General features: G+C 40.5%; 2 protein-coding genes across 13 annotated transcripts in view; both read right to left on the bottom strand.

Annotated features, from left to right (window-relative positions):
• Nucleotides 1-8,296, bottom strand: part of slc25a34 (solute carrier family 25 member 34) — a 54,599-nt gene extending 46,303 nt beyond the window's left edge. For 2 of the 8 annotated variants that reach the window (XM_062053135.1, XM_062053127.1), the window contains exons 1-3: nucleotides 8,219-8,290; nucleotides 2,063-2,183; nucleotides 5-451 (exon numbers count right to left, since the gene is read on the bottom strand). In XM_062053135.1, coding sequence (XP_061909119.1) covers nucleotides 5-451; nucleotides 2,063-2,183; nucleotides 8,219-8,265 — 615 coding nt within the window. In that variant the 5' untranslated portion in view covers nucleotides 8,266-8,290. Of the gene's footprint in view, nucleotides 1-4; nucleotides 673-2,062; nucleotides 2,184-7,104; nucleotides 7,175-8,218 lie in introns of those variants that run through there. The other 6 variants (XM_062053144.1, XM_062053170.1, XM_062053152.1 and 3 more) reach the window with 6 other exon arrangements.
• A 978-nt stretch (nucleotides 8,297-9,274) lies between these two features.
• fbxo42 (F-box protein 42) overlaps nucleotides 9,275-13,095 on the bottom strand; it is a 36,893-nt gene continuing 33,072 nt past the window's right edge. For all 5 annotated transcript variants that reach the window (XM_062053298.1, XM_062053318.1, XM_062053330.1 and 2 more), the window contains exons 9-10: nucleotides 11,814-11,930; nucleotides 9,275-10,812 (exon numbers count right to left, since the gene is read on the bottom strand). In XM_062053298.1, coding sequence (XP_061909282.1) covers nucleotides 9,760-10,812; nucleotides 11,814-11,930 — 1,170 coding nt within the window. In that variant the 3' untranslated portion in view covers nucleotides 9,275-9,759. The remainder of the gene's footprint in view (nucleotides 10,813-11,813; nucleotides 11,931-13,095) is intronic.

Genomic DNA, 13,095 nt, shown 5'->3' on the forward strand with positions numbered 1-13,095 from the left:
TTACCAGGTAAGCAGGAGAAGCAACGAACGCTCCGAGGGCTCCGGCCCCCGCGCCTGACAGAACACTTCCTCCATGGTACGAGGTGACGCCCAGGGCTTCGCAATAAGAATAGGAGCCCAGCCTCACTCCGTTCATCACCCCCTGGTACACCAACCCCACTGAGAGCCCCTTCTGCAGACCCCGCAGCCCGTCTGTGCACCCCACCACCCAGAGAGCCTGGAGGACCCCGCGGTAGTGCCTCTGGTAGGTTCCGGCTGCACGCAGCTCCCCCTGAAGCTGCAGGCGCGTCTTGACCACCTCTAGAGGGTTGGTGAAGACGCAGGCGGCGCAGCACGCCAAGGCACCGAGGGCAAAGTCCAGAGGAGGCCAGACGGCTGGACGGGGCGGCGAGGGGACGAAAATGCTGGCGGTTACAGGCGACACGGTGGACGCCATCGTGTGACGAAAGGCCTAAGAAATCAGCGGGAGTGGACTTGTTTTCATCTCATACAGCTGACACTTTGTCCTCCTGGTGATAAGCGTGTGTGTGGGTGTGGGTGTGTGCGTGTAAATGTGTGTGTGTGTGTGTGTGTGTGTGTGTGTGTGTCTACACAGGGAGGGAAGCCAAACAAGAAAACTGTCAGTCATACTGCTTTGCCACCATGGCTTTCCTTCAACAAGACAGGCTTCCTCTGCAAGACAAAGTATTGCTTTCATTGTCTCCATGCACAAAAATATGTTCCAAAAAAAAAAAGTTACAGCTGCCTTAAAGCCCCACTAAAGAACTTTCAGTTTTGGTTGATTTTGGCGGCACCAGTGGACCAAAGCGGTAGTGTTTTGCCAGAAGGAACACCACATTTCCCATGATGACTAGTGCAATGAGTGTCAGACTGACATGACGTCTGCTGTAATATTGGCACAAATATGACATCTCTAAGGCAGTGTTTTTCAACCACTGTGCCGCGGCATACTAGTGTGTTGTGAGATAAAGTCTGGTGTGCTGTGGGAAATTATGTAATTTCACCTAATTGGATTTAAAAAAATGTTTGCAAACCAGTAATTATAATCCGCAAATAATGTGCCGTTGTTGAGTGTCTGTGCTGTCTAGAGCTCGGCAGAGTAACCATGTAATACTCTTCCAAAACAGTAGGTGGCAGCAGGTAGCTAATGGTTTGTCGTGATCACAATATGCGGGAGGAAGCGTGTAGGAGAAAAGGTATCTAACACTTAAACCAAAAACAAATAAAAGGCAAGTGCCGCTAAGTGCCGCTAAGAAAAGGCATTGAAGCTTAGGGATGGCTATGCAAAACGAAACTAAAACTGAACTGGCTGCAAAGTAAACAAAAACAGAATGCTGGACGACAGCAAAGACTTACAGCGTGTGGAGCAGACAGCGTCTACAAAGTACATCCGTACATGACATTACAATCAACGATGTGCCCACAAAGAAGGATAGCGTCCGCACAACTTAAATTGTCTTGATTGCAAAAACAAAGCAGGTGCGAGGAATAGCGTTCAAGGAAAACATGAAACTGCTACAGGAAAATACCAACAAAAGAGGAAAAGTCACCAAAATAGGAGCGCAAGACAAGAACTAAAACACTACACACAGGAAAACACCAAAGACCTCAAAATAAGTCACGGTGTGATGTGACAGGTCGTGACAGTACACTTACTTTGAGACAAGAGCTATGTCCAACAATTGCGAGAATGACTTTTTACTGTCAATATTGGCTACTCAGTTTCATTTTTCAATGATTTCTGCTGGTTATGTGCCTCAGGATTTTTTCAATGAAAAAAATGTGCCTTGGTTCAGAAAAGGTTGAAAAACACTGCTCTAAGGGCTTTGCTGATGTTAAATAGCAGACACTATCAAGAAATGAGATTGAATTGCGCAACTTCCAAGAATGTATAAGGGCAGAGGCAGAACGGAATCAAAGAAAGACCGGCGAGAACGTTTTTTGAAGGAAGTAGTGTGGAATTGCAAACTATCAACCTGGAGGTTTTTTATTGCTCCCACGCAAATTTCTGATAGCTAACATTAGCATTAGCATTTTGATTTGAGCATCAAAAGTCACTTACGAGTTTAGCAGGAACAGAGCCACGGCAGCATTGGGCGAAAAATCCCTCCTCATCTTTGAGCTCACGCCAGCGAGTGAAAGCTGGGCCAATGTTGATCCCAGACTGTCTTTTTATCAGGGTCCTTTTAACAGGAGTAAACAGAGATAGAGTGCAGGTATATGCAGATCTTCTTGTAAACACCTTGCAATAGAGGGAATTTTGTAAATAAACATTTGTAAAAACCTTGGCCAAGTTTCAAACGATCAGCCTAATTCCAATAAGAGTCCCACAATCATAAAAGTTTGGTAGCCCAAAGAGCTTCTTGTGGTTAAGAAGTTTTTCTTTTATGTCTCAGGCAAAACTTTTAGTTTCTTTGGTTGTTTTGGAGCTTAGGCCATGATAGCAGTATAGCGGGGCCAATGGGAGATCCTCTACTTCGCCCATAAAACCCAATAAATAACCATCCAAAAACCACCAACAATACTCTATTTACATTTCATGACTTGAATATTAACCAAGTATTAGTGATATCGGTATTATAAGCGCTAACACAGACAAACTATTTATAGCGGCGCCGTGATCACTAGCGTGTGTGCCTATGTTTACATCATCGAGTGGTGTGGTGCTTCCTCGCTTCCTTTGCTAGTCAAAGTTTATTCTAGATCATAAATCATGTCTCTCAACTAGATAGTAGAAGAACAAAGTTGGTACACTTTGACAGCCAATTTAGACCCAGAATTGGCGAGAAAGACACAAAAAGATGCTTTGTTCCACCCCTCTTTGCTTTGCTAGGATTATGAGTTGTTCTTCATCTAAATAGGAATATATGAACATCCTAGCAGTCGGCATCCTAATGACAGCAGACCTTGTACAGTAAGTGATGTTTTTTCATGAAGTCTGCAGTGAGTAATAATCAGTAATGAAAATGCGAACGTTGTGATGCGGTTTTGAAATTAATGTGCCGCTTATGATTAAAATGATAAAAATATGTAAATATTAAATGTTGTTAATAAATGTGCTCGTTACTACATTACATATACCTTTACATCATGTATATAAAACCTTAATGGAGGTGTTTGGATGTTTTTAGGGGCTTTATAGGCAGAATTGAACGGCTCCCATAGGCTCCATTGTAAGTGGACTTTTGATCGCATTTATTTACTATTTAGAATGCATTTTAAAAAATCCATCCATCGTCATGTCTTTCATAATGATTGTAAACGATAGGCAAAATTCCAAAAAAGGGCCTTTCCCCTTTACCTTTTATATATTGTGATACTTTTTTCAGTTTTAGTATTTATGTATTGTTATTTGTAGGCTATAATTTTTAGCTGTATAAAATTAAAACACTCTTGTGTGGAATATTTCAGTAAAGTTAATTTGCATGAAGGTTATTTTGTAGCCTGTGTCATTTTTATTGTGTAATCAAGTTTCTTAGGTGAGAGAAAATTCCAAATAAGGCTCTCCTTGTCAAAGCGCGGGGATAATGTAACCACCTACTGGAACATTTACAAAGAAAACACAACCCAGATAAAATTATAATCAATATTTTACAATAATTCCCACAGACATAGTATAAATTAGAGAAATGTTGCATTATTTAGATCTAAATGTTATACATGTATCTGTTATTAGTGATTATTTATTTGATAAAAATTGGTAACTTCTGAAAATTGTTTTTTTATTTTATTTAATATAATAACGAGACAAACTTTTGAATGGCTTTGAAAGGAATGGCTCTTCAAGATCCAGGCCCCTTCAGAGTGCCATCAATCCCATTTCTATGGCCTAGATTGGCCTAGTTCCCCTCGATGGAAACTGGTCCGCAAATCGCTGGCTGGCAACAAGAACACTAATTGCTAGCAGGCAATGGGTGCACTGATCGCTAGCTGGCAAATAGCATGCTAATTACTAGCTGTAAACTAGTGCCAGGGCTGTACAGTGCAAGCATTTTAGTCACATATAAAACTAAATATAGGCAGTGCGAGTACTGGAGGAAAAAAAAAAAAAAAAGAGTAGCACATGTGCGAATATAGATTTTACCCTGTAATTAGCGTTTTGCTGTTACAGTAAATCCATCTAAATTTGATCAAACTCAAGTAAAAATTTCTGCCATCTGTATAACATGTTTGAAATAAACTTAAATCATAACCACAACCAAATGGACAAGTGATTGATATGGAAGTGTCACTGATCACTCTGTACACGCTGACAGCTGTGTGTTCGTCCCTCTTCCTTCATGCAAAGAGGGGAGCAGGGTTTTAGATGTAGCGCGGCTGTGTGCGAGCTCCAAGTCGCCTTCCAACATACAAGAAAACAATGTCTTAGTTGGAGGAACTGGTCAGTAAAAGACGTTTTTTTCACCACTTTTAAACTTCACAGAAACAACTACGATTGAAGTGACACACTAGGGCTGGGCGATATATCGATATACTCGATATATCGCGGGTTTGTCTCTGTGTGATATAGAAAATGACTATATTGTGATATTCGAGTATACGTTGTCACGCAGTTGCTTTTAGCTGCGGGCATTAAACTGCATGCGTTTCCCACTCTTTGTTGTCTCTCCTTCTCACAGAGACTTAAAAAACAAGCGCACCTTCTTACATACGTAACGTGAGCAACGTCACACGCCCTCGCGGAGCAGCGAGGTAGCTACATGGGTAACATTAACTGTGATGCTAACGATGTGGTGCGGGTGGTAATATGAGAGAGAAAAGATGCAAATCTGGTAACAAATAGAGGAAGAACTAATTCCCAAGAAAAACAGCACGGGGTCCATCGTCTGGCGGTGGTTTGGCTTCAAGCGGGAATATGTTGAACAATTATGCGGCAAAAGCGTTGCTACAAAAAGTAGCAGCACTGCTAATATGTAGCATCATTTAAAAAGTCACCCGCTAGAGAATGAAGAGTGCTTGAAACTGTGCACCTCAACATCTCCGTTCGATGCCACACCCACAAAATGCCGAAGCAACTATTTCCACAACAACACCGTAGGACATATACTATTTGATATGCAGCTCATTTTTATGTGACACTTATTGAAATATCTTGTGTGACAGCATGCACAAAAGTGCACTTTATTTGCTTTTAAAAGTACACTTTAATTTAGTGTTAATAAATGGGTTATACTTGTATAGCGCTTTTCTACCTTCAAGGTACTCAAAGCGCTTTGACAGTATTTCCACATTCACCCATTCACACACACATTCACACACTGATGGCGGGAGCTGTCATGCAAGGCGCTAACCAGCACCCATCAGGAGCAAGGGTGAAGTGTCTTGCCCAAGGACACAACGGACGTGACTAGGATGGTAGAAGGTGGGGATTGAACCCCAGTAACCAGCAACCCTCCGATTGCTGGCACGGCCACTCTACCAACTTCGCCACGTCCCCGTGTTGTTTTGATATGTCATCTTAGTGACATCATGCACAAAAGTGCACTATTAGCTTGTTTTAAAATGTCTGACAATCTTGCACTTTCTGTTTTGAAATGGCATGATTGTTTGTGCCACTGCTTAATAAATACAGTTTTGGTCAATTGGCATTGTTGTGATTTCCCTCTCTGCATGAAAGTTTAAAATTAGCATATATTAATAAAGTATGAACAAAAATGTTTTAATGTAGACACATATAATCATCATACTGGTGTGATTATATGCATCAAGTGTTCATTCAAGGCTAAGGCAAAATATTGCGATATATATCGTGTATCGTGACATGGCCTAAAAATATTGAGGTATTAATAAAAGGCCATGTCGCCCAGCCCTATGACAAACTTGTCATCCAAACAATACCCCGTTTGTTGACAAGAACCTACGGCCATGGAAGCACTTTCAATCTATTTATTAAGCAGAGGTAACACAAACCAGTGAAAGACTCAAATGAGCTGCCATTAGAGCCGACAAACTGCTGATGCTAGTCTGTTAAACTAACAAAAACAGCTCAAGCTATGCCTGTGAGACTCAGACTGAGCGTGGACTCGCTGACATCAAATGTCACAAGGCAACAGGCAACATCTTTTAAAAGGCACACGTACAGACGCTTACGCAACTGGTGCACTAATCGCTAGCTGGAAACTAGTCCGCAAATCGCAAGCTGGCAATCAGTCTGTATATCGCTAGCTAGCAACTAGTGCGCTAATTGCTAGCTGGCAACTAGTGCGCTAATCACTAGCTGGAAACTAGCACTCAAATAACTAGCTAGCAATGAGAGTGTGAACCGCTAGCTATAAATTACAGCACTAATCACTAACTAGTAACTAGAGCGCTAATCGCTAACTGGCAACTAGAGCGCTCTTCGCTTGCAGGCAACTGGCACAGTAATCGCTAGCTGACAAATAGTCTGCAAATTGCTAGCTGGCAACTAGAGCATGAATCACTAGTTGGCAATTACAGTTCTAATCGCTAGCTATTTTAAAGGGGAACTGCACATTTTTGGTAATTTTGCCTATCGTTCACAATCGTTATGAGAGACAAGACAAAAGGGTATGGTTTTTTTCGCATTCTAACATGTAAAAATTGGCTTGTTCTCGGTGGCTAGTAATGCAGCTAATGAGAGCAATCAATTCTACCTCTTAATCATTTTAAAAATGCCTTTGAAAACTGCCAATACTTCCATAACCTGTATAATAACCAAGCTGTAGCGACATTGTTATTGTAAGAGCGAACATTGAGAAACTATTTTTGATGGTATAAGCCATAAAAGCTAGCTACGGAAAAAGACAAGCTGGTTTCTACGACTACACGAAACGCGTTTGACTTTGTAATGCACAACACTGCGATAAGACACCAATTTGTACGGACTGAAAAACATGAACACTCATATTACAGTATCTGTAAAGTATTAGCCCACATTTCATGTTTTGTTTGTACACAGCTAGCCAGACAGCGTATGTACTGTAGTTTCAATAACACACATGACGTTCTGCGTGTATCATGATCGATATTAAAGTGTGACTCACTCCATTTATGTCAAATTAGCATGGCTCCAAGTTCCACATTTATAGCATCAAAGTCAGTTTCACCTTACTCTCTCGGCTTTTGTCTGCTCCAACATCTCACCTTTTCTATAAGCAGTAGTTCATCCTCAGTATATTCAGCTTCAAAAAAATAAAGTTGTGAATCCTCATTTGTCAAAAAATAGTCATTTTTGTTGTCTGTTATCGACACACACACACTCGCACACACACGCACACACAGACACACACACACGTTTGTGTCCGGAAGTAGCAACACAGTTGGAAACAGAAATCAATGCGCTGAAGAAATAAAAAACTGGCATTGCGTAAAATGATCAAAATACGGTAAACATTGAACATATTACACAATGTTAGGAACGTGTCTGCCACTACATTATATATATGTATATATATATATATATATATATATATATATATATATATATATATATATATATATATACTTGCAGTGTGTATTGTTTGTAAAACGTTGGGGGGTTTTGAAGTTGTTTTAGAGGGCTTTGAAGGCTACAATGGCGACTCCCATTATTGCATCTTTCAAGCGTTTTTTTAATCATATTTAAAATCCTTTGAAAAAAAAAAAAAAATGATTGTGAAAGATAGACGGAATTCCAAAAAAAGTGTATTTCCCCTTTAAACATGAACACAATCATATGGTTGTTTTATGTTTTCATTTGATAACTGCAAGATAGGCTCCAGCACCCCTGCGACCCCGAGAGGGACAAGCGGTAAAAAATGGATAGATGGATGTTTTGAGGTGCTATACAAATAAAATAACATCCTTACACCTTTTACCCTCCTGTCCCAAAACAGTCCACAACTTATAAACTAAACCTTTGATATCATTTTTAAGAATAAATATTTTTATGTATTTTATTTTGTCATTAGAACCCCTAATTTTGTAATGTTATTTTAGGAGGTCCTCATAAGAGACACATTCCCTATAACAGGAGTAAACGGAGATAGTGCAAGTATATGCAAATCTTCTTGTAAACACCTTGCAATAGAGCGAATTTTGTAAATAATGAACATTTTTAAAACCCTTGGGCCGAGTTTCAAACGATCAGCCAACAAGAGTCCCACAATCGTATTGGTACCCAAAAGTGCTTCTAAGGTATTAAAATACATTAGCAGTAAATAGCAATTCAAACTAGCGACCAATCACATGATACATCACACGTCCTCTCAATGCTTACTTGGCGATCATGTCAAATTGTCCATTCTTCCTCTCTAATATAAACATGTGTCCACTTCCAAAGTCATTGTCACTGGCCCCGCCCATCACCTCGGGGAGCAGCCAATAGGCATGCATCCCTGTCCGTCACCTCACCCACCCATCAATGTCAACCAATCAGTGGGCAGGATACTCAAAGAAGTCCCCTTCCCTCTCTGGGTAAAAGGTTACCGTTGGTCGGGGGGAGGGGGTTTGTCAAGTGTGCAATTATTAAATGAACGCAAATATTCATTTTGTCTGAACTATCTAAATAAACACAAATATTATTCATTTTGTCTGAACTATCATTCAACTATGCGGTTGACTGATAAATTGTCCTCATTGCCAATAAAGCTGTTTCTTATCAAAAATGTTACTGGAGCCCGGTGTATTTTTTCCAGCCACTAGAGGGCGATGCTTAAAATAAATCCATCCAGCCATCCATTTTTTTACCGCTTGTCCCTTTCGGGGTCGCTGGAGCCTATCTCAAATTCAGTTTTCTATATTAACAGATAACTATATCAGATATTAATATATAATTAAAAATTAAATTAATAGCTAAATTAATAAATGGAAATACAGTAATCGTTAAGTTTTTCCTCATTTCAAAGTATGAATAAAAAGTGTTCCCAATTTTTTTATGTAAATCACTATTAGCGTTTCAGTTCTTGCTATATTCAAAATTCCAATATAAAGAACTTTCGTTAATCAAGTTTGAATAATTTCGATTCAAATTAATTTCACATTAAAGTAGATACTATTTCAAAATTTTAAAGGTTGGTATGGTATGGTATGGTAAAATGCATTTATTCAAACAAAATATGTTAATGACTATTATTTAGCTTGAATTATTTAAATCAAATGTATCATTATGGCAGTGACTATTTTTATATTTCGTTGGTAACTTTCTGAGTTATTTTATAATTAAATAAATCAATGTTACAGTACTTAGTTTTTTGGTTTCTATTTCAATTAAATGAAGAAATAGTTTAGGGACCTTTGATTCATTATAAAAAAAAGAAAAAGCAAAAGACATGGAGGACTTTTATTGTTTTACCATGTTTATAGTGCCACATCCCTCACAACTTTTAACCGCCACTGTGCATTAACACGCATACACTCACTCGCGCACACGCACTCGCACGCACACTTTATTCTCACACAGTTTTTGATGTAAACATTGCAGGCTTTAAGAGTGATACTAAAAGCAAGGTAGTCTGAATTGTTTCTGTCAACAGCGCCGATTGTTTGAGTCTATAAGAGAATGACAGAAGCAGCAGAAATGTTACGGTCTTGTTCATCAGCCTAACAAGAGCTAATCAATGACCTCTTGGTTAATTTTTTGTTTTTTCGTATATCAAAATGTGGCAAATATGTTGTATTTTGCAGAAGCATTAGGGGTGGGAAAGTTGTGAAGTGGAACATCTAACAAAGATTCCCAATAAATCCTTCCTATGAGAAAAAGGCAGAGTGTGTCAATTCCCTTGTTTGGTCACAGGCTGAGGCCCAATCCTGCCGACTGCATTACCTTTTTGCACGCACAAAGTACAAGGCGTTGGTTTTAGGGTAGTACTTCACGTTCTGTTTTTTGTCCATTAGACCCCCGAATATAATAAGCTCTCCCCTGCCCTGCACCACAGTGTGGAGGCTGGTCTCCGGCGGGCCCGGAACAGCGGCAGGAGTCCCGTTTCCATAAACTCTCCAAGACACGGTGCCGGTGGTTTTGGCGCGGGACACATCCAACACGTACATCTGCATCGGCTTGCAATTCAGCGACTGATACAGAGGTTTACCCACGTTAAGACTCTGAGGGGGATGGTGGCCGAGGCGCCGCGCAATCGGAGGAATGGCGTGTCCGTCTGCACCTGCGGCCTGTGGTGGGCTGGAGGACGGAGGGGTGGCAGGGGGTCCCGCTCCAGCACCCACGCTTCCTCCACTGGGAGACGCTCCCTGCGTTTGAAGGGAAGGCAATGATAATGAAGATGGTAAAGACGAGGAAGATGTGCTTTTAACTGCCTCCAGGCCCCGTCGTAAGGCAGCGGGGGACACTGCCCCCGGCGGGGTGCGCGGCGACCCCATGGGAGGTGTATGGACGCCGTTAGTGCTGGGCACTTCAGGGAGGTGAGCGGCTGAAGGTGTGGACTCCCAGCCATAGTCTGTGGAGGTGGGTGGGTGGGAGCGAAGGGACGGAGATGCAGCCTGCGCCGGACTGGTCCGCGGTGAAGGGAGGGAGCCGTTCAGTAAGGGCGGGTGCGGCGCCAGAGGGTGGCTGTCAGGGCATTGTGAAGGGGACTGCTGTTGGGAAGAGGACGGGCTGCAGTCTCTGGCGCCAACTCTGCCCGTAGGTCGGGGTCTCAAGGTGCCCCATCGCCCGTTAACACAAGGAGCCTCTTCCACAGCTCCCAGAACCACACCGGCCGCTCCGCTGCGGACGGGAGAATGTGATCGCAAAGAAGGCGGTTCCGGGCCCAGTGGGGCGGGTATGGCACTTATGGGCGAGGGCCGGGAGTTAAGACTTGGGCTGAGTGGGGCGCGGCCAGATGGAGCCTGTGAGAAGACGACCACACACTGGCCCACCTTGAAGGAGAGGTGAGCAGTACTTAATAAATTAAACACATTTTTACCTCATAAAAACACAATTATCTCCAAAAAGTGAGTACTTTTCTGCAACCATTTTATTATTCATCTTCTCAAAGGCCAATAGTGAAACCCGCTAATGTCACCAGACCAACTATGTTGGTGAACAAAGTAGGATTTATTCATTACAAATCTAATATTTTCATAGCTAGAGTATAAAATACTTTTAGCGACTTTCTAAATACAATTCTTAATATTATGAGCCTTTTAAAAATGAAATAACCACATAACATTATTTTAATACAATATAATAATGCTGCCTGAGGCTGAGCCAATCAGTAACCACGATACGGAATAGAGCGCTCTGATTGGTTTGGTGTCATCTTGCGGCCAACACTTATAATATGCTTTAAAATATATTAATTTAACCGCGATAGAGTAAAGCCGATTAAGTTTAGTGTTATCAAAAGGTGCCCCGCCTAAGTCAACATAAAAGAAATATTATCTCGTTTGTGTCCATGTGTTGAGGTACTGCTAACTTATCTACTTACACAGTATAGCAGAGCAATCTATTGTTTAGTGCAAAAATATCTTCAAAATACAAGCACAGCCGCATTAACCCGAGTTCTACAACCATTTGGTTTTGTTTTAGGTTATCCACCAAAAGAAAGACTTGTGCATGTGTGAACAAACGCTTTAAGACTTGTCATTTGAAAGTATATAGTTACTGTTAACTTAAGTCTTATAGTATTCACTACACCTGTGATATTTTGTTTACTGCAAAATGATGTATTTGCTGACAAGCAATACAAAGAGATATTTTGATAACAAAAAATACCAAAAACATAAAGACAATGAACTGTAACTGTGGACCCCAACCAAGGTACTGTGGGTTACCTATACCTTTGCACCTCTCTACTTTTCACAGCATTGTCCCTTTAGAAGATTTGGTAAAAATGTGTGTACTCACATTCTTTAGCAAAAACTAATTCCCAACTTACTCTACAAGCAGGGTGACACCAAAGCTCTGGTGCTCCATGATCTTCGTTTTCCACCTGGAGCTGCTGCCATCTCCATGCAGGTGCGTCCATGTGAAGCAGCCAGGCATCTTTGAGAAGCTGAGACATGACACCGGGTATCATAACGATATCATGCACAGCAACAAACTGTTCAGCCCAAAATGATTCCTATCCCAGGTCTTAGACAGGTTTGTGGAAACATTATACTCCGCTTAGACATTGAGAGCGTTCACATTACCAACAAACTGGACTTGACATACAACACAAACACCCTGAAAAATAAGGCCTTTAGTTGTCTCCAACTTTTAAGGAGACTGATGTATATTATATTATATTTGAAGTTTAGATTGAACTGTAGTTTGTGCACACGTTTCTTTGCGACTGGATTTGGGGCAGCTTCTTAAGCAGCAGACGTCTTTATAGGATTTCAAAACACTGTCATAGCATTGCTGGTGTTTCAGGTGGCTGGGGAAGATCGATGTGTGGAATATTGATGTCTGCAGGACATTTGGTGCAAATAGCACATGAAATGTCTTCCTCTGAAACAGTGAAGTCTCACACATTCGACGCCATGTTTGTTTACAATGCGCTCAGAGGGAGTTTACGACAGGCAGGAATTGAAAAGGAGTGCTTGATTTTTGCCCCCTTATCCATCTACAGCACAGTAGAGATCTTGGCTAATTTTTTATAAATAAATCTTTATCGGAGTTATTTTTTCAAGTTGTGGGATTTATCAATATGATATTTCCTTATATTGTCCAGATAATTATCTGTCCGATACTTATTGTGCACCCCAATATTAGTGATGGGTAAACAACGCCTCAGTGGGTGAGTTTCATAATGGGACCATCAGATGGATTAAAAAATTTAAATGTATCCGATTTTTAATCGAAGTAATGATCGACAGATTAATCGATTATCAAATTACTTGTTAGTTGCAGCCCTAATATATATATATATATATATATATACACATATATATATACACACACAGATATATATATATATACACACACACACATACATATATATATGTATACATACATACATACATACATACATATATATATATATATATATATATATATGTATACATACATACATATATATGTACATACATATACATATATGTATACATACATATACGGGTAAAAGCCAGTAAATTAGAATATTTTGAAAAACTTGATTTATTTCAGTAATTGCATTCAAAAGGTGTAACTTGTACATTATATTTATTCATTGCACACAGACTGATGCATTCAAA

This window comes from Entelurus aequoreus, linkage group LG01 (genome assembly GCF_033978785.1).
Source record: "Entelurus aequoreus isolate RoL-2023_Sb linkage group LG01, RoL_Eaeq_v1.1, whole genome shotgun sequence".
Taxonomy (NCBI): Eukaryota; Metazoa; Chordata; class Actinopteri; order Syngnathiformes; family Syngnathidae; genus Entelurus; species Entelurus aequoreus.